The 25091-nt window shown below is 45.1% G+C and overlaps 1 protein-coding gene across 1 annotated transcript in view; it reads right to left on the bottom strand.

Annotated features, from left to right (window-relative positions):
- The window catches only part of aldh1l2 (aldehyde dehydrogenase 1 family, member L2), a 54251-nt gene that overhangs the window by 14730 nt on the left and 14430 nt on the right, over window positions 1-25091 (bottom strand). Inside the window, exons 4-13 of the mRNA XM_080518659.1 lie at window positions 21998-22163; window positions 21816-21917; window positions 20457-20546; window positions 19472-19606; window positions 19211-19336; window positions 19029-19120; window positions 12251-12398; window positions 12013-12132; window positions 6931-7058; window positions 6694-6844 (exon numbers count right to left, since the gene is read on the bottom strand). Of these exons, the coding sequence (XP_080374785.1) occupies window positions 6694-6844; window positions 6931-7058; window positions 12013-12132; window positions 12251-12398; window positions 19029-19120; window positions 19211-19336; window positions 19472-19606; window positions 20457-20546; window positions 21816-21917; window positions 21998-22163 (1258 nt within the window). The remainder of the gene's footprint in view (window positions 1-6693; window positions 6845-6930; window positions 7059-12012; window positions 12133-12250; window positions 12399-19028; window positions 19121-19210; window positions 19337-19471; window positions 19607-20456; window positions 20547-21815; window positions 21918-21997; window positions 22164-25091) is intronic.

The raw sequence follows: 25091 nt of genomic DNA, 5'->3' as shown, positions 1-25091 counted from the left end.
ATAAAACTAGTTGGTATTGGCAGGTTACTGGCAGGTAATGAGCTAATAAAATTAGTTGGTATTGGCAGGTTACTGGCAGGTTATGAGCTAATAAAATTAGTTGGTATTGGCAGGTTACTGGCAGGTTATGAGCTAATAAAACTAGTTGGTATTGGCAGGTTACTGACAGGTTAGGAGCTAATAAAACTAGTTGGTATTGGCAGGTTACTGGCAGGTTATGAGCTAATAAAACTAGTTGGTATTGGCAGGTTACCAGCAGGTTATGAGCTAATAAAACTAGTTGGTAATGGCAGGTTATGAGCTAATAAAACTAGTTGGTATTGGCAGGTTACTGGCAGGTTATGAGCTAATAAAACTAGTTGGTATTGGCAGGTTACTGACAGGTTAGGAGCTAATAAAACTAGTTGGTATTGGCAGGTTACTGACAGGTTATGAGCTAATAAAACTAGTTGGTATTGGCAGGTTACTGACAGGTTAGGAGCTAATAAAACTAGTTGGTATTGGCAGGTTACTGGCAGGTTATGAGCTAATAAAACTAGTTGGTATTAGCAGGTTACTGGCAGGTTATGAGCAAATAAAACTAGTTGGTATTGGCAGGTTACTGGCAGGTTAGGAGCTAATAAAACTAGTTGGTATTGGCAGGTTACTGGCAGGTTATGAGCTAATAAAACTAGTTGGTATTGGCAGGTTACTGGCAGGTAATGAGCTAATAAAACTAGTTGGTATTGGCAGGTTACCAGCAGGTTATGAGCTAATAAAACTAGTTGGTAATGGCAGGTTATGAGCTAATAAAACTAGTTGGTATTAGCAGGTTACTGGCAGGTTGTGAGCAAATAAAACTAGTTGGTATTGGCAGGTTACTGGCAGGTTATGAGCTAATAAAACTAGTTGGTATTGGCAGGTTACTGACAGGTTAGGAGCTAATAAAACTAGTTGGTATTGGCAGGTTACTGGCAGGTTATGAGCTAATAAAACTAGTTGGTATTGGCAGGTTACTGACAGGTTAGGAGCTAATAAAACTAGTTGGTATTGGCAGGTCACTGACAGGTTAGGAGCTAATAAAACTAGTTGGTATTGGCAGGTTACTGACAGGTTAGGAGCTAATAAAACTAGTTGGTATTGGCAGGTTACTGACAGGTTATGAGCTAATAAAACTAGTTGGTATTGGCAGGTTACTGACAGGTTAGGAGCTAATAAAACTAGTTGGTATTGGCAGGTTAGGAGCTAATAAAACTAGTTGGTATTGGCAGGTTAGGAGCTAATAAAACTAGTTGGTATTGGCAGGTTACTGGCAGGTTATGAGCTAATAAAACTAGTTGGTATTGGCAGGTTACTGACAGGTTATGAGCTAATAAAACTAGTTGGTATTGGCAGGTTACTGACAGGTTAGGAGCTAATAAAACTAGTTGGTATTGGCAGGTTACTGACAGGTTATGAGCTAATAAAACTAGTTGGTATTGGCAGGTTACTGACAGGTTAGGAGCTAATAAAACTAGTTGGTATTGGCAGGTTACTGACAGGTTATGAGCTAATAAAACTAGTTGGTATTGGCAGGTTACTGACAGGTTAGGAGCTAATAAAACTAGTTGGTATTGGCAGGTTACTGGCAGGTTATGAGCAAATAAAACTAGTTGGTATTGGCAGGTTACTGGCAGGTTAGGAGCTAATAAAACTAGTTTGTATTAGCAGGTTACTGGCAGGTTATGAGCAAATAAAACTAGTTGGTATTGGCAGGTTACTGGCAGGTTAGGAGCTAATAAAACTAGTTGGCATTGGCAGGTTACTGACAGGTTAGGAGCTAATAAAACTAGTTGGTATTGGCAGGTTACTGGCAGGTTATGAGCTAATAAAACTAGTTGGTATTAGCAGGTTACTGGCAGGTTATGAGCAAATAAAACTAGTTGGTATTGGCAGGTTACTGACAGGTTATGAGCTAATAAAACTAGTTGGTATTGGCAGGTTACTGACAGGTTAGGAGCTAATAAAACTAGTTGGTATTGGCAGGTTACTGGCAGGTTATGAGCTAATAAAACTAGTTGGTATTAGCAGGTTACTGGCAGGTTATGAGCAAATAAAACTAGTTGGTATTGGCAGGTTACTGGCAGGTTAGGAGCTAATAAAACTAGTTGGTATTGGCAGGTTACTGGCAGGTTATGAGCTAATAAAACTAGTTGGTATTGGCAGGTTATGAGCTAATAAAACTAGTTGGTATTAGCAGGTTACTGGCAGGTTATGAGCAAATAAAACTAGTTGGTATTGGCAGGTTACTGGCAGGTTAGGAGCTAATAAAACTAGTTGGTATTGGCAGGTTACTGACAGGTTAGGAGCTAATAAAACTAGTTGGTATTGGCAGGTTACTGGCAGGTAATGAGCTAATAAAACTAGTTGGTATTGGCAGGTTACCAGCAGGTTATGAGCTAATAAAACTAGTTGGTAATGGCAGGTTATGAGCTAATAAAACTAGTTGGTATTGGCAGGTTACTGGCAGGTTATGAGCTAATAAAACTAGTTGGTATTGGCAGGTTACTGACAGGTTAGGAGCTAATAAAACTAGTTGGTATTGGCAGGTTACTGACAGGTTATGAGCTAATAAAACTAGTTGGTATTGGCAGGTTACTGACAGGTTAGGAGCTAATAAAACTAGTTGGTATTGGCAGGTTACTGGCAGGTTATGAGCTAATAAAACTAGTTGGTATTAGCAGGTTACTGGCAGGTTATGAGCAAATAAAACTAGTTGGTATTGGCAGGTTACTGGCAGGTTAGGAGCTAATAAAACTAGTTGGTATTGGCAGGTTACTGGCAGGTTATGAGCTAATAAAACTAGTTGGTATTGGCAGGTTACTGGCAGGTAATGAGCTAATAAAACTAGTTGGTATTGGCAGGTTATTGACAGGTTATGAGCTAATAAAACTAGTTGGTATTGGCAGGTTACTGGCAGGTTATGAGCTAATAAAACTAGTTGGTAATGGCAGGTTACTGGCAGGTTATGAGCTAATAAAACTAGTTGGTATTGGCAGGTTATTGACAGGTTATGAGCTAATAAAACTAGTTGGTATTGGCAGGTTACTGGCAGGTTATGAGCTAATAAAACTAGTTGGTATTGGCAGGTTACTGGCAGGTTATGAGCTAATAAAACTAGTTGGTATTGGCAGGTTACTGGCAGGTTATGAGCTAATAAAACTAGTTGGTATTGGCAGGGCACTAGCAGGTTATGAGCTAATAAAACTAGTTGGTATTGGCAGGTTACTGGCAGGTTATGAGCTAATAAAACTAGTTGGTATTGGCAGGTTACTGGCAGGTTATGAGCTAATAAAACTAGTTGGTATTGGCAGGTCACTGACAGGTTATGAGCTAATAAAACTAGTTGGTATTGGCAGGTTACTGGCAGGTTAGGAGCTAATAAAACTAGTTGGTATTGGCAGGTTACTGGCAGGTAATGAGCTAATAAAACTAGTTGGTATTGGCAGGTTACCAGCAGGTTATGAGCTAATAAAACTAGTTGGTATTGGCAGGTTACTGGCAGATTATGAGCTAATAAAACTAGTTGGTATTGGCAGGTTACTGACAGGTTAGGAGCTAATAAAACTAGTTGGTATTGGCAGGTTACTGACAGGTTAGGAGCTAATAAAACTAGTTGGTATTGGCAGGTTACTGGCAGGTTATGAGCTAATAAAACTAGTTGGTATTAGCAGGTTACTGGCAGGTTATGAGCAAATAAAACTAGTTGGTATTGGCAGGTTACTGGCAGGTTATGAGCTAATAAAACTAGTTGGTATTGGCAGGTTACTGACAGGTTAGGAGCTAATAAAACTAGTTGGTATTGGCAGGTTACTGACAGGTTAGGAGCTAATAAAACTAGTTGGTATTGGCAGGTTACTGACAGGTTATGAGCTAATAAAACTAGTTGGTATTGGCAGGTTACTGACAGGTTAGGAGCTAATAAAACTAGTTGGTATTAGCAGGTTACTGGCAGGTTATGAGCTAATAAAACTAGTTGGTATTGGCAGGTTACTGACAGGTTAGGAGCTAATAAAACTAGTTGGTATTAGCAGGTTACTGGCAGGTTATGAGCTAATAAAACTAGTTGGTATTGGCAGGTTACTGACAGGTTAGGAGCTAATAAAACTAGTTGGTATTGGCAGGTTACTGACAGGTTAGGAGCTAATAAAACTAGTTGGTATTGGCAGGTTACTGACAGGTTATGAGCTAATAAAACTAGTTGGTATTGGCAGGTTACTGACAGGTTAGGAGCTAATAAAACTAGTTGGTATTGGCAGGTTACTGGCAGGTTATGAGCTAATAAAACTAGTTGGTATTAGCAGGTTACTGGCAGGTTATGAGCAAATAAAACTAGTTGGTATTGGCAGGTTACTGGCAGGTTAGGAGCTAATAAAACTAGTTGGTATTGGCAGGTTACTGACAGGTTAGGAGCTAATAAAACTAGTTGGTATTGGCAGGTTACTCGCAGGTTATGAGCTAATAAAACTAGTTGGTATTAGCAGGTTACTGGCAGGTTATGAGCAAATAAAACTAGTTGGTATTGGCAGGTTACTGGCAGGTTAGGAGCTAATAAAACTAGTTGGTATTGGCAGGTTACTGGCAGGTTATGAGCTAATAAAACTAGTTGGTATTGGCAGGTTACTGGCAGGTAATGAGCTAATAAAACTAGTTGGTATTGGCAGGTTACTGGCAGGTTATGAGCTAATAAAACTAGTTGGTATTGGCAGGTTACCAGCAGGTTATGAGCTAATAAAACTAGTTGGTAATGGCAGGTTATGAGCTAATAAAACTAGTTGGTATTGGCAGGTTACTGGCAGGTTATGAGCTAATAAAACTAGTTGGTATTGGCAGGTTACTGGCAGGTTATGAGCTAATAAAACTAGTTGGTATTGGCAGGTTACTGACAGGTTATGAGCTAATAAAACTAGTTGGTATTGGCAGGTTACTGGCAGGTTAAGAGCTAATAAAACTAGTTGGTATTGGCAGGTTACTGGCAGGTTATGAGCTAATAAAACTAGTTGGTATTGGCAGGTTACTGACAGGTTATGAGCTAATAAAACTAGTTGGTATTGGCAGGTTACTGACAGGTTAGGAGCTAATAAAACTAGTTGGTATTGGCAGGGTACTAGCAGGTTATGAGCTAATAAAACTAGTTGGTATTGGCAGGTTACTGGCAGGTTATGAGCTAATAAAACTAGTTGGTATTGGCAGGTTAGGAGCTAATAAAACTAGTTGGTATTGGCAGGTCACTGACAGGTTATGAGCTAATAAAACTAGTTGGTATTGGCAGGTTACCAGCAGGTTATGAGCTAATAAAACTAGTTGGTAATGGCAGGTTATGAGCTAATAAAACTAGTTGGTATTGGCAGGTTACTGGCAGGTTATGAGCTAATAAAACTAGTTGGTATTGGCAGGTTACTGGCAGGTTATGAGCTAATAAAACTAGTTGGTATTGGCAGGTTATTGACAGGTTATGAGCTAATAAAACTAGTTGGTATTGGCAGGTTACTGGCAGGTTATGAGCTAATAAAACTAGTTGACCAGGTGTGTTTCAGTAAAGTCAGCAGGTTTTATCTACCAGATGTTTCTTCAGGTGAGACGTTCACAACACTTTCACTGCTGGAGGCGTCATTAGCTTTGTACAGAGAGGTGAAGAGGCTCCTCCCACTTTAAAACATAGTGATGAGAGCAGCAGGCTGCAGTATCCATGGCAACGCCTCAGTGTCAGCCTGAAAGAGTCAGGAAGTGTCGCAATGCCAGAGGACGGATCATGTGACACTGCAGTTCTAGTTTATTATCTGATTTTCTATTGTAATCCTGCTCAGTAATCCCAATTTTATCAATATACCTGTAGCGAGGTTACACATTTTTTATTTATATTTTAACGGATTACAATAAAAAAAAAATAAAAAAAGTATCCTAATTACGCAACGCGTAATGATTACATGAAATCCGTTACCACCCAACCCTGGTTGTCCTCCACTATGAGAAGCCCCAATATCGTTTTCTAACCCACAGAACTTCTTTATAATGAAGTGATACTTTTGGTTCATCAGCAACTAAAAAACAAAACTATATACTACTGTAAGTGAAAGTTGGATTTTTTTTGCGATAAAATGAGTCTTTTAATGGCTTCATGTTAAAGAGAACTTTAATCAGCGTGTTTACGGAGGTTGTCATGGAAACGGCTTTAGAACTGCGTTCTATCATTCTACACCTCCATTCCTCCTGATGTTGACGCTTTTGATTCAGACACGTCCAGAAATAAAGTGAAAGGAGCAGAAATTTACTATGTAATGCCCAAATGTTGAAAAATAAGCCCCAAGCTCATTCACAGGTTTTTTCCTTCTCTCTGGCCACTAGGGGCTCCAGACTAAAACAAGATGGACGTGAAAAAACACCAATAGAGCGACAAGGAGACTCAATGTTTTCTGTCTCTTTGGTCTGAATCCGAGGTTCAGGCCAGACTAGATGCAGAGACCCGGACCAGACCATGAATACAGTCTGTATTCTCGTTTCTGTATGAACACCATCAGCGGATCACATTTTGGAGTAATGCAATGACGTAGCTCTCACTTGGCTCCATTAACGATGGAAAAGTGACCGGTTCTTTGGCGGAGCTCATTTAAGAACCGGCCGTGAACTAGAACCTGGTTCTTTATGGTGGAAAAGGATGATTAAAACAAACCACACCTGGATCTTGTCACACCAGCCAGCAAAGTAGCGGAAGGTCTGAATGGACATCCCCACGTGGGTTTTGAGGGCCAGCGTGTACACGGCTCCCGAGTCCATGGACTCGATGGTGGCCAGCTCCTCCTGGTGTTCCTCCATTAGATCAGCGAGCCTGGAGACAGGAGAGACGGGGAATCATGCAGAGATCAGGGAGGGATCCTGCAGTTCTCCCTGGCTCCTGTAGGCGGAGCTACTGACCTGTACAGCAGGCTTCCTCTGTCTCTGGGGTTCATCCGACCCCAGGGGCCGTTATCGAACGCCTCTTTGGCCGCCGCCACGGCCCGATCCACATCCCCCACTGAGGCGAAGGACACCTTACAGATCACCTAATGAACACGGGAGGGTCACATGTGGTCCAATGAGTCTCTGGACGGTCGTGTTTAGGAAGAGGAATCCAAAACTGGTTCTTGTCGAGAACCCGTTCCTAGTGATTTATTTCATTAGAATGGTTTGTCAATTTTGCAAATGATTCCCTCATTGATTCCAGCGGGTGCGAATGTTGCAGAACTTACAGGTCGGTCCACAAATATTTGGACAGACATTTTTTCAAATGTTGGTTCTGGAGAGTACTTTAAATTAAACAATTCAGAGGCAGTTGAAGTGCAGACTTTCAGCTTTAATTCAGTGAGTTGAACAAAAAGATTCCATAAAAATCTCAGGAACTAAAGTATTTTTTTTAAACACAAACCCTTTTTTTCCAGGCGCTCAAAAGTAATTGGACAAACTAAATAACTGAAGATAAAATGTTCTTTTCTAATACTTGGTTGAAAACCCTTTGTTGCCAATGACTGCCTGAAGTCTTGAACTCATGGACGTCACCAGACGCTGGCTTTCCTCCTCTTTAACGCTCTGCCTGGCCTTTACTGCAGCGGCTTTCACTTGCCGTTTGTTTGTGGGCCGTTCTTTCTGAGGTTTAGTCTTTAACAGGTTAAACTCCTCTTCAACTGGGCTGCGATCAGGTGACTGATTTGGCCATTCAAGAATATTCGACGTCTTTGCTTTAATAAAGTCCTGGGTTACTTTGGCTGTATGTTTGAGGTCATTATCCATCTGTATTATGAAACGCCACCCTGATTGTGCTGGATTTGAACAGCCTGTCCCTGAACATTTCAGAATTCATCCGACTGGTTCCGTCCTTTACCATATCATGAATAAGCACCAGCGACCCAGTGCCACTAGCAGCCATCACACTGCCTCCGCCATGTTTTATAGACCATGTGGGGTGCTTTGGATCATGAGCTGTACCTCCTCCATACTTTTTTCTTGCCATCACTTTGGTACAGGTTGATCTTAGTTTCATCTGTCCAAAGAACGTTGTTCCAGACCTGTGCTGGCTTTTTTTAGATGCTTTTTCTAATCGAGCGTTTCTATTCTTGAGGCTTATGAGTGTCTTTGCACCGTGCAGTCAACCCTCTGTATTTACTCTCACGAAGTCTTCTTTTTCTGGTGGACTTGAACACGCCTACCTCCTGGAGAGTGTTTTCAACCTGGTTGACTCTGAACTGATTCTGCCGTCATCCATCACTATTGTCTTCTGTGGACGTCCAGTTCACCACTGCTTTCTTTCTTTCTGTACCAAATTGTAGATTTTGCCACTCCTAAAATTGAAGCACTTCCATGGATGGGTCTTTTCTGATTTTGTAGCTTAAGGATGGCTTGCTTCACCGACATGGAGCTCCTTTGACCGCATGTTGTCTTCAGAGCAAAATCTTCCAAATGCAAGCAACACACCTGCAATCAACTCCAGGCCTTTTCTACGTTTCTTTGGTAATGACATAATGAAGGAATTACCCACACCTGCCCATGCAATGGCTCTTGAGTCAACTGTCCAATTAGTTTTAGTCCCTTTTAAAACAGGGTAGCACATGGTACGGAGCTCAAACTCTGAGACCCTTCATTCAATCTGAATGTAGATACCCAAAAATGAAAGCTGAGTATACAACTAGAATTGGAATAAGTTTCATTAAAGTAAAAAGAAAATTATTCTATCCATGTCCAATTATACACTGCTCCAAAAAAATAAATGGAACACTTAAACAACTCCAAGTCAATCACACGTGTGTGAAACCAAAGTGTCAGTTAGGAAGCAACACTGACTGACCATCAGTTTCACCTGCTGTGCAAATGGAAAAGACCACAGGTGGAAATTATAGGCAATTAGCAAGACCCCAATAAAGGAGGTTCTGCAGGGGGTTCCTCAGACCTCTTCTCACTTCCTCTGCTCTCTGGATGATGTGTTGGTCATTTGTGAACGCTGGTGGTGCTTCACTGTAGTGCAGCAGGAGACCATGATGAATGCTGGCGGTGCTTCACTGTAGTGCAGCATGAGACCATGATGAATGCTGGTGGTGCTTCATTGTAGTGCAGCATGAGACCATGATGAATGCTGGTGGTGCTTCATTGTAGTGCAGCAGGAGACCATGATGAATGCTGGCGGTGCTTCACTGTAGTGCAGCAGGAGACCATGATGAATGCTGGCGGTGCTTCACTGTAGTGCAGCAGGAGACCATGATGAATGCTGGCGGTGCTTCACTGTAGTGCAGCAGGAGACCATGATGAATGCTGGCGGTGCTTCACTGTAGTGCAGCAGGAGACCATGATGAATGCTGGCGGTGCTTCACTGTAGTGCAGCAGGAGACCATGATGAATGCTGGCGGTGCTTCACTGTAGTGCAGCAGGAGACCATGATGAATGCTGGCGGTGCTTCACTGTAGTGCAGCATGAGACCATGATGAATGCTGGCGGTGCTTCACTGTAGTGCAGCATGAGACCATGATGAATGCTGGCAGTGCTTCACTGTAGTGCAGCAGGAGACCATGATGAATGCTGGCGGTGCTTCACTGTAGTGCAGCAGGAGACCATGATGAATGCTGGCGGTGCTTCACTGTAGTGCAGCAGGAGACCATGATGAATGCTGGCGGTGCTTCACTGTAGTGCAGCATGAGACCATGATGAATGCTGGCGGTGCTTCACTGTAGTGCAGCATGAGACCATGATGAATGCTGGCAGTGCTTCACTGTAGTGCAGCAGGAGACCATGATGAATGCTGGCGGTGCTTCACTGTAGTGCAGCAGGAGACCATGATGAATGCTGGCGGTGCTTCACTGTAGTGCAGCAGGAGACCATGATGAATGCTGGCGGTGCTTCACTGTAGTGCAGCAGGAGACCATGATGAATGCTGGCGGTGCTTCACTGTAGTGCAGCAGGAGGCGTGTCGACAACCAACACAAGCTGCTCAGGTTGTGCAGCTCATCCAAGATGGAACATCAATGAGCTGTGGCAAGAAGGTTTGCTGTGTCTCCCTGAACAGTGTCCAGAGCATGGAGGACATACCAGGAGACAGGCCAGGACATACCAGGAGGCATGGAGGACATACCAGGAGACAGGCCAGGACATCAGGAGACATGGAGGACATACCAGGAGACAGGCCAGGACACCAGGAGACATGGAGGACATACCAGGAGACAGGCCAGGACACCAGGAGACATGGAGGACATACCAGGAGACAGGCCAGGACACCAGGAGACGTGGAGGACATACCAGGAGACAGGCCAGGACACCAGGAGACATGGAGGACATACCAGGAGACAGGCCAGGACACCAGGAGACATGGAGGACATACCAGGAGACAGGCCAGGACACCAGGAGACATGGAGGGGGGGTAGGAGGGCAACAAGCCAGCAGCAGGACTGCTACCTCCTCCTTTGTGCAAGAAGGACCAGGAGGAGCTGCAAGAGCTGCAGAATGACCTCCAGCAGGACACTAATGTGATGTTTCTGCTCAAACTGTCAGAAACACACTTCACCAGGGTGCTATGAGGAACCTCATCCACCAGGGGGAGCTGTTCTTACAGCCCAACACCCTGCAGGGCCATTGGCATTTGCCAGAGAACAGCAATATTGGCAGATTGGCCATTGGAGCCCTGAGTTCTTCACTGATGAGAAGGTTCTCACTGAGCACATGTGACAGACGAGACAGAGTCTGGAGACGCTGTGGAGAACGTTCTGCTGCAGGAACATCCTCCATCATTGTGGAGAATGTTCTGCTGCAGCAACATCCTCCATCATCGTGGAGAACGTTCTGCTGCAGGAACATCCTCCATCATCATGGAGAACGTTCTGCTGCAGGAACATCCTCCATCATCATGGAGAACGTTCTGCTGCAGGAACATCCTCCATCATCATGGAGAACGTTCTGCTGCAGGAACATCCTCCAGTACCGTGGATAATGTTCTGCTGCAGCAACATCCTCCAGCATGAGCGGTTTGGCAGTGGGTCAGTAATGGTGGGGGGGGGGGTCATTTCTCTGGGGGCCACAGCCTCCATGTGCTCACCAGAGGAACGCTGACTGCCATGAGGTACTGAGATGAGATCTTAGACCCCTGGTGAGACCAGATGCTGGTGCGGTTGGCCCTGGGTTCCTCCTAATGAGACCCTGCTAGACCTCATGTGGCTGGAGTGTCAGCAGTCCCTGCAAGATGAAGGCGTTGATGCTCTGGACCGCCCCCCCCGTCCCCCAGACCTGGATCCAGTTGAGCACATCTGGGCCATCATGACTCTCCATCCACCAAGGCCCCGCTGCAACACAGACTGTCCAGGAGTTGGCAGATGCTTTAGTCCAGGTCTGGGAGGAGACCCCTCAGGAGACCCTCCCCACCTCATCAGGAGCCCAGGTGTTGTCGGGAGGTCCTACAGGTGGAGGCCACGCCCACTACTGAGCCTCATTCTGACTGGTTGTAAGGACATTATGTCACAGTTGGATCAGCAGTGTGTTTTTCCACTTTAATTCTGAGTGTGACTCCAAATCCAGACCTCCAAGGGTTAATAACTTTGATTTCCAATGATAATTTTTGTGTGATTTTGTTGTCGGCACAATCAACTATGTAAAGAACAAAGTATTGAATAGGAATATTTCATTCATTCAGATCTAGGATGTGTTATTTTACTGTTCCCTTTATGTTTTGGAGCAGTGCATGTGGCCCTAACTGTAGATAATGTGGGCAGTGACATCATTCACCAGTGTAGCCAGCAGGAAACGCAGGACCCAAGGGAAGAAATAGGAACAACACGCAGAAACATTTTCACACAGAGCAACGACCACTTTGAATGAATGTCACATGTAGAGCCACTCCGGAGGGAATGTCAACCCACCTGCAGCGGCAACACAAGGACATCCTCTTCGGTCAATACTGCAGGTCTTTGTTGTTTCCAAATTTGAATCGATCAGATAAATAACCGAAATCGTAAAAATCGTATCGATTCCGTCGTCACGGTCACTCACCGATGCATCAGTGGGGTTGATCGTGTCATAGGACTTTCCGTTTTCCGCGTCCTCAAACTGGCCGTTGATGAAACACTGGTACGGCATTTTCACAGTCATGTTGTTTACGTCTTTGGTTGCCTACATAAAGAACAAACAAACAAGCCAGTGAACTCTTATGTACTGTAATGTATGCATGTCACTTAATTCAAAATGGGTCTATTTTGACCTGAATAAACAAAACAGGTCCCATACTCACGTAGTCGATAATGAGCTCCTCCTCCTGGTCTTCTCCTCGCAGTTTCCGTACAAACATCTGGATGAAGTCCTGGAAGGTGGTGGCCATGTACACGTCTTCGCTCTGCAGCTGGACGCCAGCACACTTCTGCTTCACCTCCTCCACCAGCCTGCACATGCACAAGATCTTCCTCAAACGTGCACACCTCCACCGACATAGGACTTCTCATCGCAACGGTCCCATCAGGAGGACCTCCGGTGGCCACAAAACACCAGGTTTGGCTTGTCCTGAACCCCGCTCAGCGTTCTGGAGGTCTGATTAGGTGGGATAGATGGCGCCAGCAAACACATAGTTCAGCTAAAAGTTGTGGGGGTCTTGGGGGGGCCACAGGCCCACATGAAGCTGAAGGTCTTTATGCAATTTCTTATTTTAGCTATATTTTGTACAAGATGACTTGGAATAGTCTTCTGTGTTTGCGTTCTGATATCTGCATAGAATCATTACTCAGATGAAGCGCCATGCTTCCTCAATGTTTCCTCACTTTAAATACATGATCTAATAATGCTGCATAGGATCCATGCTGATGGATTGTTAGTGAATAGAATGCTTTCCCAGGCACATTGCATTCCTTGGCAAACCGTCCAGGTGTCTCTCTGATCTTGCCAATCTTTTCCCCACTTTTAAAACTGGGACTTTTCGTTGTAGCCATGACCAGCGACGTCTTTGTGAGCGTCAGCACTGATCGTTCTTGGTCGTGTTGAGAACGTCATATTTCTTCAGAAAATATTGCCAACAGTCTTGAATCCAGCAAGCTGTGTGAAACATGGCTGACCCAGTGAAATAAAACAGGCATTCTGATTGGTCAAAACCGTTCAGCCATTCTCTGATCCATAAGACATGATTCATTTTCCGGAGCAGAACTTTTGGTTTTGATGTGATTCATCGAGGGCTGCAGCTTAGGATTGTTTTAGTAATCCTTAAATCGTGTGGTGGATTAATAAATGAGAACGAACGTTGCCCTTCATAACAACGGCAATTCACAAATCCTCACCAACACAAACAAGCCTAATATAACCCCAAATAAAGACATTTGAAACACCGCTAACCCAACTCCCATAATGCATTGCAGCGATGAGCTCCGTGACGCGACAGTATATTTCGGCTGGCAAGTGTTAATGTAACAAAATTGTAAAACATCATTAAAGAAACTTAAACAATTATTCAATATCAGTCTCCAGACTCTCCCAACCAGATATATTTCATGACGTTGCAGCACATCCTTTGTTGATGTTGGAAATACAGAAACACGGAGAAAATACGAGAAAAACAACTCTGACGGCAGAGCTGTCTGTGGTGCTGAAACCTCTCCTGTAGAGTGTCTGTGGTGCTGAAACCTCTCCTGTAGAGTGTCTGTGGTGCTGAAACCTCTCCCGTAGAGCGTCTGTGGTGCTGAAACCACTCCCGTAGAGCGTCTGTGGTGCTGAAACCACTCCCGTAGAGCGCCTGTGGTGCTGAAACCTCTCCCGTAGAGCGTCTGTGGTGCTGAAACCACTCCCGTAGAGCGTCTGTGGTGCTGAAACCTCTCCCGTAGAGCGTCTGTGGTGCTGAAACCTCTCCCGTAGAGTGTCTGTGGTGCTGAAACCTCTCCCGTAGAGCGTCTGTGGTGCTGAAACCTCTCCTGTACAAGTGTCTGTGGTGCTGAAACCTCTCCTGTACAAGTGTCTGTGGTGCTGAAACCTCTCCTGTACAAGTGTCTGTGGTGCTGAAACCTCTCCTGTACAAGTGTCTGTGGTGCTGAAACCTCTCCTGTACAAGTGTCTGTGGTGCTGAAACCTCTCCTGTACAAGTGTCTGTGGTGCTGAAACCTCTCCTGTACAAGTGTCTGTGGTGCTGAAACCTCTCCTGTACAAGTGTCTGTGGTGCTGAAACCTCTCCCGTAGAGCGTCTGTGGTGCTGAAACCACTCCCGTAGAGCGTCTGTGGTGCTGAAACCACTCCTGTACAAGCGTCTGTGGTGCTGAAACCTCTCCTGTAGAGCGTCTGTGGTGCTGAAACCTCTCCCGTAGAGCGTCTGTGGTGCTGAAACCTCTCCCGTAGAGCGTCTGTGGTGCTGAAACCTCTCCCGTAGAGTGTCTGTGGTGCTGAAACCTCTCCCGTAGAGCGTCTGTGGTGCTGAAACCTCTCCCGTAGAGTGTCTGTGGTGCTGAAACCTCTCCCGTAGAGCGTCTGTGGTGCTGAAACCTCTCCCGTAGAGTGTCTGTGGTGCTGAAACCACTCCCGTAGAGCGTCTGTGGTGCTGAAACCTCTCCCGTAGAGCGTCTGTGGTGCTGAAACATCTCCCGTAGAACGTCTGTGGTGCTGAAACCTCTCCCGTAGAGCGTCTGTGGTGCTGAAACCTCTCCCGTAGAACGTCTGTGGTGCTGAAACCTCTCCCGTAGAGCGTCTGTGGTGCTGAAACCACTCCTGTACAAGCGTCTGTGGTGCTGAAACCACTCCTGTAGAGCGTCTGTGGTGCTGAAACCACTCCTGTAGAGCGTCTGTGGTGCTGAAACCTCTCCTGTACAAGCGTCTGTGGTGCTGAAACCACTCCTGTACAAGCGTCTGTGGTGCTGAAACCACTCCTGTAGAGTGTCTGTGGTGCTGAAACCTCTCCTGTAGAGCGTCTGTGGTGCTGAAACCTCTCCCGTAGAGTGTCTGTGGTGCTGAAACCTCTCCTGTAGAGTGTCTGTGGTGCTGAAACCTCTCCCGTAGAGCGTCTGTGGTGCTGAAACCTCTCCCGTAGAGCGTCTGTGGTGCTGAAACCTCTCCCGTAGAGTGTCTGTGGTGCTGAAACCACTCCCGTAGAGCGTCTGTGGTGCTGAAACCTCTCCCGTAGAGCGTCTGTGGTGCTGAAACCTCTCCCGTAGAACGTCTGTGGTGCTGAAACCTCTCCCGTAGAGCGTCTGTGGTGCTGAAACCTCTCCCGTAGAACGTCTGTGGTGCTGAAACCTCTCCCGTAGAGCGTCTGTGGTGCTGAAACCACTCCTGTACAAGCGTCTGTGGTGCTGAAACCACTCCTGTAGAGCGTCTGTGGTGCTGAAACCACTCCTGTAGAGCGTCTGTGGTGCTGAAACCTCTCCTGTACAAGCGTCTGTGGTGCTGAAACCACTCCTGTACAAGCGTCTGTGGTGCTGAAACCACTCCTGTAGAGTGTCTGTGGTGCTGAAACCTCTCCTGTAGAGCGTCTGTGGTGCTGAAACCTCTCCCGTAGAGCGTCTGTGGTGCTGAAACCTCTCCCGTAGAGTGTCTGTGGTGCTGAAACCTCTCCTGTAGAGTGTCTGTGGTGCTGAAACCTCTCCCGTAGAGCGTCTGTGGTGCTGAAACCTCTCCCGTAGAGCGTCTGTGGTGCTGAAACCTCTCCCGTAGAGTGTCTGTGGTGCTGAAACCACTCCCGTAGAGCGTCTGTGGTGCTGAAACCTCTCCCGTAGAGCGTCTGTGGTGCTGAAACCTCTCCCGTAGAACGTCTGTGGTGCTGAAACCTCTCCCGTAGAGCGTCTGTGGTGCTGAAACCTCTCCCGTAGAACGTCTGTGGTGCTGAAACCTCTCCCGTAGAGCGTCTGTGGTGCTGAAACCACTCCTGTACAAGCGTCTGTGGTGCTGAAACCACTCCTGTACAAGCGTCTGTGGTGCTGAAACCACTCCTGTAGAGTGTCTGTGGTGCTGAAACCTCTCCTGTAGAGCGTCTGTGGTGCTGAAACCTCTCCCGTAGAGCGTCTGTGGTGCTGAAACCTCTCCCGTAGAGCGTCTGTGGTGCTGAAACCTCTCCTGTAGAGCGTCTGTGGTGCTGAAACCTCTCCCGTAGAGCGTCTGTGGTGCTGAAACCACTCCCGTAGAGCGTCTGTGGTGCTGAAACCTCTCCCGTAGAGCGTCTGTGGTGCTGAAACCTCTCCTGTAGAGCGTCTGTGGTGCTGAAACCTCTCCTGTAGAGCGTCTGTGGTGCTGAAACCTCTCCTGTACAAGTGTGTGTCTCCCGCAGCTCGTCTGCACGACAAATTGACATGGAAGTACGAACAATTTTCTGAACTTTCCTTTGCTGAAGGTCTGGTAGCTCAAGTTTTGGGCTCCCATCTTTTAAAAGCTGCTGTTTTTCCTCAAAAGAAAGCTGTGAAAATGTCTTAATCGTCTCTCGTGGTGTCATTCTGCCTGTAGACCTGCCAACTAGTGAGAGAGCATAGCAGCACTGAATCAATTCACTAATGCACAATGAACGTACGTATAGCAATTAGCATAGCACGGCTACGTCCAAAGACAGCGTAGCGCTCTGCTTTTAACATCGATGATTTCCATATTGGGGAACTGACTGAGCATGAGCAAACATCCATATACTGGATATGACCGGCAAAGGCAGAGCAGCAGCGTGTCTTAAGCAGAAGGTGTGGCCTTCGGGAGGGGGTGTGGCCTTCAGGAGGGGGTGTGGCCTTCAGGAGGGGGTCTTCACATGCTCTCCGCGGTGCACGTTTGCGCAGTGATGTCAAAATAGTCATCCGCCCCTTTGCGCAGGGTCCACTGCAGCCCCATTGTGGTTCAACCATACATGTATATATTTAGAAAATTTGGACGAACGCGGGCTGCCCACATTTTGTGACTGCACAACCTGTGCGCTGCCGACTGCATACGTCAGAGCTCCGTCTGAACAATCATAAATTAAAAGCAAATAAAGACCCAGAGGCTCAGAACTCCTGAAGTGAAACCTAAACTACTTTAGGAAAGGTGGGGAACGCCAGGCAGTACAAGTGGAGATATTTTCGGGATCGTTGCGTTACGCACAAGCAGGGCCGGCCCAGGCCTCCGTGGGGCCCCAAGCAAAATTACATTTTGGGGCCCTCGGTTTCTGACAACAATATTGACTGTTGGTCATTCATACACCTACTATATTCAATTCATTGCAACTCTGAATCTCTTTCTCTCAAAGATCAGCCAAATAATAAAAACATATACAAATTCATTAATAGACATCCAGCATAAGTCTGGGTTTTGTTACACTGCAGGTTCACCACTTTAAGAATTTATATGTTTCTAGAAACAAAGTTGTAAACCTTTACCTGCTGTTCAGCAGCAGAATTACTTCTGTGGTTGTTAAATTCAGCTTTACAAAGTAAAACGAATGACTTTCAATTTCTCAGAAAGCTGTCAGGTAACGTTTTAAAGTCAAATTTTCTGCCTTAACATTATTCCACTGGGTACTATGCTGCTCTGGAGTCACGGTGCTGCGCCCAGAGATGCCACTCCGGTAAGGGAGTTAAAAAAAAACAAAAACCAGAAGTAAACAAAACTCCATTAATTACGTTAAAAGATTTGAACAAATTAAATGTTTCAAATAAACACATTTTTGACAGCACTAATTCTATATGTATGAATACAATCATGTGGGCACAGCCTGCAGAGAGCATGGGAAGGCCTTAACACAGCGCAGGAGGGAGGGACTTGTGCAGTCTGTCTGCCGTACCAGGAAATAGCGGTGTCGAGTCATTTGGGCTATGAAAGGCACAACATGCTGACACTTTCAAACCTATCGGTACGGAAAGCTACCAGAAATGATCAAATAATCAAAATGAATATTTTGTTTATTTCAATTCAGCCTTGGGTAGGTACTGCCTTCCCTAACTGCACCATTTACTGCTTAAAATGTGGAGTGGCTGTAATCATAGTTTGAAGGGCTGTGTGTGTGTCATAGTATTAATAATAATACGACTGAAGTGGAAATTAACTGAAGCTTTTTATTTTTTGTGTAATGTTCCAACAACAGTGAAGCTCCTATTTCAGGTTCAAGAAGTACTCAGAAGAATATACTTAAAAATGCCACTCGGCAGAGAAAGCGGCAGTGCCTCCATTTTGGATCTGCCCTTGCATGCACTTTTTGTTATTTCACAAAAATAACCAATTTGAATTTCAAATCGCCGAACATCCATGAACAAACAAGCCTTAGTTCACACAACAACAGCGTTGGAGCTACTGACAACATAACCTTTAGTAAACAGCTCCCAAAGTCGAACTGTAAAATGCCCCGACTGTCTGAACAATAAGAACGCAACATTTCTGCAATGCTGATACTGCGCATGCACACCACAGCCATGGTAAGTAGTTCTTCTGCACATGCTCAGTAGATTAGCAATAACAAGGTTTCCTCCAGAGGATGACCTCGTCCATATTCTCCTGGGACTTGGCATCGTTATGGTTTATAGCGCACCATTCTCTGCCAACTCGTGGCAAATCATGCAAACTACATTGTTTTCAGTGTTTCTGCTGTTTCCATGAAAATGGACCTCTTTTAAAAACATCACACTGTTCCCCATTTACTTATTATTTATATATGTGTGTGTGTGTATATGTATATACACTGCTCCAAAAAAATAAAGGGAACACTGAAACAACTCCAAGTCAATCACACGTGTGTGAAACCAAAGTGTCAGTTAGGAAGCAACACTGACTGACCATCAGTTTCACCTGCTGTGCAAATGGAAAAGACCACAGGTGGAAATTATAGGCAATTAGCAAGACCCCCAATAAAGGAGGTTCTGCAGGGGGTTCCTCAGACCTCTTCTCACTTCCTCTGCTCTCTGGATGATGTAGTGTGTTGAGCAGCGTATATAAATATATAGGAATGTACACTGCTATGCATATATATTCATCTGTGTATAACATCTGACACCTGCGATATTGCACTTCTGGTTGGATGCAAAACTGCATTTCGTTGCATTTGTAATGACAATAAAGTTGAATCTAATGTAATCCGACACAATTGTGAATCCATGCCTCCTCACCTGACCACATCCATGGAGGCGGCTCCAGACTTGAAGAAGTCCGTGGATTCTTCGACAGCTGGAACGTTGCTGAGGATGCCCTTCCAGATGGCCTGCAATCCAACAATACAAATAACCAAAATCTGCTTTTTTCCTTCTGTGAAATCATGAGTAGTTTTCTGTGAATGTGAGCGTATATTCACCCTTATCTCTTCTGCCAGCTTCTTCTCGTCGTTGGTCAGCTCCACGCTAGAGCTTTCTCCAGAGGAGAAGTACTTGGAGGCAGGGATCATCTTCCCATCTTCAAACTGCAGGTTCTTCACCACGAGCTGTGACAAACAGGTCCAGACATGCTAAACACACTACGGGCGAGACAGGACTTGTGGTGTTTGTACGAATACCCCCCTCAGCGTTCTGATTCCCACACTTGGATGTTTGTGTGTAGTACAGAAAAGCAAACTCACAGCTTTGCCATCAGCGCCGTATAGAACGAGCCCACTCTTGGTGACGAGGCCCGGCTGAGAGGCTCCCTCCATCTCCAGGGGCTGGCCGGCGGGCACAGAGCCCCCCAACATGGATGAGCCGTACAGGGTGACAGGCTGAGGGCAGGCACAGGGTGTCTCAACATTTATCAAGCAGCAGCAGTTGTACACAGAGAGCACGAGACGAGCGTCAAGGTATTTCTGATCCTTTCACGAGATGATCTCAGGCCATCTGGAGTTGAAGACAACTCGTTTTAAGTCACAATCGAAGCTGTTGCCATGATTCACCATCTTTTAACTATCGGCCAAAACCGGACAGTGCTTGGCTGCGTTTATCAACTTTGATAATAAATGACGCCCTTCTCTGAACAAACATTTTTTGCAGAATGAAACTAAACTAACTTGTGAATTTAGCAGCTTCAGCTTTGTTGTGGTCACAGTGTATGTAATGAAATTGTCTATATTTTTGCAAGATCAAACAGTGGTACGGAGCCGTACGGAGCAGTAAGGTAAAGTGCAATCAGAGCAAAATCTGGTGCGTTTCCAGAAAGTAGGCGGGGCTTAGAGCTCCACAGATATGCACCGTTGCAACAGTAATCTCAGTCGGTGCAGCAGACCTTATGAATCCTCTGTTGTTGTTGTTTACATCCTCCGCTTTTCACTATTTGTGTCTCCTCGCATCTGAGCGCACTCTGGCGGCGAGCCGGTTAGTCCGAGTGCCGCGCTGCAACTTTGATGTTACCAAGAGACGCATAAATCAAAATGAATCGATAATGAAATTCGTTTTATCGATTCGCCGTTGCAGCTCGATCTTTATCCATATTAAACATACTTTACATCTTTCCAACCAGGACGTCAGCAGTATCCTGAAATATCTGGTCTGATACCACCACAATGTGAACTTGCGTCATGAAAGTACCAGGATGTGTCAGTGGAGGGTTCTGCTTGTGCGCTCCAGTGTACATACCTGGCCATTGACGACGGCCCAGGCCCCAGGGACTTTGTCATGGCCACGAATCCAGTCGTGGATGGCCTCGGCCGGCTGGTCAAGGTTGACCTGAAGGCAGTGGGGAGGAGGGAGAGGGGAGCGCTGAGAGTTCAGATTCCTTGAAAGACCAAGTCACCCAAATTTCTGAGAATGAGACAGAAGCCCAGCAGCTGCACGACATGTGGGAAAATGATGCCGACTGTTCTAAGAATAGCGCCTCTGAACATGCTGCCAACAACATGGGCCCGGTCCAACCAATCAGAGAAGAGCTGAGATCCACCCCACAGTGGTCTTTGTCCCTATAGGATAAGCCAGCCATGAGCAAACCCACTCTAGCACCAGTTGGGGCTGTAGGAAACAGGAGCCAGCAGGAAATTACCACCACAACTGTTCTGCACCATCTTGGTCAAATCCACAGTCCAGTTCTTCACTGAAGAATTATACGTTTAGAGATTTTTTTTCTGAAAGAAGCATTCGACTTGTCAGATGTACGTCTTTGGACAAAACTGACAAACTGAATCTTTGTAGCAACAGAATTCAATGTGCAGACTAATACAGACCCAGAAAAGTTAAATGCGACAATTACTGCATAGGACCGGGACACGACTCGGGGAAAACAGGCCAAGACGAGTGTCTGGAGGAATCATCTGAAACCCCGGTCCTGCATTTTTTATGTCTTTTCAACTTCAATACATGTGAATCAAACGATTATCCCATCACGATGGTACCTGGATTTCACTTAAAACCTTTCCACTGCTTCAGAAGCCTCAAACACACCCAGAGACACAGCGCTCAATCAATTAGGCGTGTTGTAGCACGACTGCTGGATTCTGTGGGGTCACAGTTGGAGACCCAAGGTTGAAATGGACAGACTGATGAGTGTTGATGAACAAGTGTCAAGATTTGTGAATCTCCAGACATCCGAGTGTCCTGATGGATGGACACACCAGGGGCGTCTAAATCCACGAGTGTCGAGACATCAATTCAGACACCTCAAGAGGGTGAGACAGACATCTTGATATCCAGAATTTCAAGTCAGTAACTTAAAACAGGTCAATGGACTCCGCTCAATCAGTAAAATGTGCTATACAAGTAGTCTGGGGACTCAAGAAGTGACTGCTGGGCACTTCTGTGGAAGCAACCTGGGGTTCAGAGTTTTGTGATCAGACACTTGTGACATGGAGGATCAAACCTCTACACTAGAACTTGGAAGACCACCTGTTCCACCAACTTGGCTACAGCGGCCTCTGGTGCAAGGCCATGCAGCGTTTCACAAACCGAGGAAATTTCATGCCACCGATTCTGACAATTCTGTCTGATTTCAAACTGGAGCTTTACCTTAGCGTTAGACTTCTTCTGAATGCCTTCGTAGCTTGCTCCTTCCTCTGTCTGGGGAACTCTGGGTGCTTTACCGTCAGCAATGAGCTGCACAGACTTCACCTGCACAAGGAAAACAGTGAGCCATCTAAACGCCTCTGCCTGGGTTGTGTCCACATGCTGCTGACAGTGTGGGCACTCACCATGGCTTTAATACCCTCTGGGAAGAGAAAGCGGTTGTACAGAGTGTCCACGGTGTCGTTGGGCTCGACGGCACACTCTCTTTGCAGCAGGATGGGGCCGGTGTCCAGGCCATCATCGGCCCAAAAGACTGAGAATCCAGCCTTTTTATCCCCCTGGATCAGGGTCCTGACGACACAAAGACAGTCACAGCTGTGTCATGACTTCTGTTTAGAACTGGTGAAGGGAATAAAATGCACCGTTAACCAGCTCGATTGGCCCAGAAGCTGAAACTAAACACAGATAAGAGATCTGAGGACGAGGTGAAACATGAACCAACTGAACACACTGCGGTTTATTAAAAACACTATCTGAATGACAACATCTGTAGAACAACATTAGTGATCATTAGCCCAGAAAAGCTGAGCAGTCTTAGAGTTTTATTGAATTTGGTGTCTGAAGCAACAGTTTGACATTCATTTGGCTTCATCTCATGAATTGAATGAAAGGAACTTTTCCTTGTTGTAATGAAAACCTCATTGATGAAGCTGTAAATCGAGCAGTTTAATCTGTTCAGCTTCACAATTCAATAAACATTCAGAGCAGAAGAAGAAAGCTGTAGTGTTGTGGGACTATGAACACAGCCGGAGTGGGGAGATTGTGAGGGTGGAGAAGAGGTCAGCCAACAGGAAGAGGAGATAAGACTGGCAGGTTTAGTCAAACACAACTGGTTTGAACCTCCTACTAGTGGCTAAACTGCCGGTTCATCTGACCTGCCAAACACAGCAATAAAAAGCACTTCAGTCGTCTCATAGCAAAGGACAACAACCTTTAGCTTATGTAACATCTCAGCAGTGTTTAACCCTCTGGGGCCTACGGACGCACCGGTGCGTCCTCGTCACACGACCGTTTGAAGAGGCAGTAGCGTCACAGCGCAGCGTCGCCTGGTCCAGCGTTTCAATCCGTGTCAAAAGTGCAGATATAAAACTACAAGCTCGTTTTTAAATGATGTTGATCGACCAGATAAAAGCGGAGATATGAGGAAAAACATGTGTGACCTTTTGTAAATAGTTTTACAAAAACGTCTGAGGCAGTGCTTCTGTTTCACTGTAAATATCTGTATACAACTGTTTGTTCAGTCCTGTTTTGATAAATTTGAGTTAATTATAGTTTAGATTTACTTTACAAGTAAACAAAATGATTCGTTAACCACGTCTGTGGCTTTTAGAGTCAATAAATCTATGTTTTTACCACCCGAATTTGTAATTTTATGGTGTTTTTAGATCCACTGTGTTAATACAGTATGCCAAAGTGATGAAAATACTTCAGAAATGCATTGATGAGGTTGTCCTGAACAAAATGACACCAAAAAAGGCGCAAGGTTTAAGGATTTTATATCTGAGATATAAAGGAAAAATCAATTGTAGTGAAAAACGGCACAAAACGCTTCAGGCCCCGAAGGGTTAATACGATTAGACACACGCAATAATGGAAAATACCTTCGGGAGAAAAAGAAAGACCCTTTAAGGTAAAGAAGTAAAACCTTAACTGGTCCAAGTCAGTTTGATAGCAAACAACCATCTGACTGAGGTGCAACTAGGGCTACTACCAACGATTCTTTTAATAATGATTAATCTGTGGACTTTTTTTTTTTTTTTTTTTGGATTAATCAATGAATCGGTTCAAATAAAAATTCAAATTGTAGGACCAGTTGATATTGAACGAACCAAACACCAAATATGTTATTTTAAAAAAAACAGAACTGAACCAATACAAAGATTTATACAATATAAACGTATATATACGCGCCTGTATACAAGATCATTATTAACTAAGATTTCATGTACTTCAGGGGCCACATACAGTGTAGTTTCATCTGGAGTGGACTAAACTGGTAAAATATTGCTATAGGGTTCCCTCAATGTCAAAAATTCAACTTGTACCCAATTTTAAAATAGAACAATACCAATTAAAAAGAAAATCTGCAGCATGTTAGCTCAATTGAATAATATCTACTGCGTCCAGCCAGCGCAGAGTACTCACAATGTCCAAAGTACCTGAGTGAAAAAAAAGATTTTTTCTCAAATAACTTTCAAAATAATACATTTAGGGCTATAGTGTCAATGAAAGTTGAATATAAATGTCACTATTGCGCATCTTGTGGTACCAGTTTTATATCTAATTTTGTCATGTTTTTGGAGTGTTTTCGTACTACTAGCAAGTCATCCAGTGTGCTTTTGGTTTTTTTGCCATGTATCTTCTTGAATCTTTTCTTGTTGCTCTAGTTCAGTTATAGCATGGTTTGAGTAACACACCAGACTTTTGCACTAATGGGTCAAACTTAAAAAGAAAGATCTATATCAAGACTTCAGCTCCATTTTCCTTAGGAAAGTTGTGGCTGTTGAGGGTTGATGGATGAGATGAGAAAGGTAAGATGAAGTGACATAGTGCAGTTGGTTTCAAAGTTTCTGGTGCTTTTGTTAGTAGTTCGTTCCAGTACAGTCTGCACAGGAAACATCCATGATGTCAAATTACCGGGAGTGCCATCCTATCAACCTGGCAGTGAGGAAAGCTTTCAACAAAAACGCGATGACTACCTGGAATTTGTTGAGATTGCTTGGTATTCCTCGATGGCTATCCAGAGGAGACACCATTGTCAATCAAACAACCAGGCGCCAGGTACACAGCTGGATGGACGATGCTTTACTCCTTCAAGAGGTCTCCACTCCAAGATCAAATTGCTGAGCTTCTGACTAGCAGGGTTACCTCCAGACATCGGTCTAGAAAACTTCTAGAAACTCTTCTCCACTCATCTTGGTGGATGCAATGTCCGGTAGAATTTGCTTCGGTATTCCTGTGTGTCAGACACGACCTCCAACAGTGCTGTCAAAGCCTTCAAGAGACACTTGTGGTACCTCACATGTGAAATGGCACCACTGGCTCTCTTCAGCAGCAAGGTGGCTCCTTGGCCACTATGGAGGCCAGCCAGCTCATGCACACGTCCTCAGGGTTTGGTAAACCGGAGTTCCCAGGAAAATACACTGGCAGACCTGGTGGGACCCGATTCATGGTACATCTTCCACCTTCGTCAGCTGGACCCCGCTTTCTTCACAACCG

Source organism: Blennius ocellaris (assembly GCF_963422515.1).
Source record: "Blennius ocellaris genome assembly, chromosome: 22".
NCBI classification, from domain to species: Eukaryota; Metazoa; Chordata; class Actinopteri; order Blenniiformes; family Blenniidae; genus Blennius; species Blennius ocellaris.
Note: the sequence above shows the minus strand (reverse complement) of the source record. Positions and strands in the feature narration are given on the sequence as shown.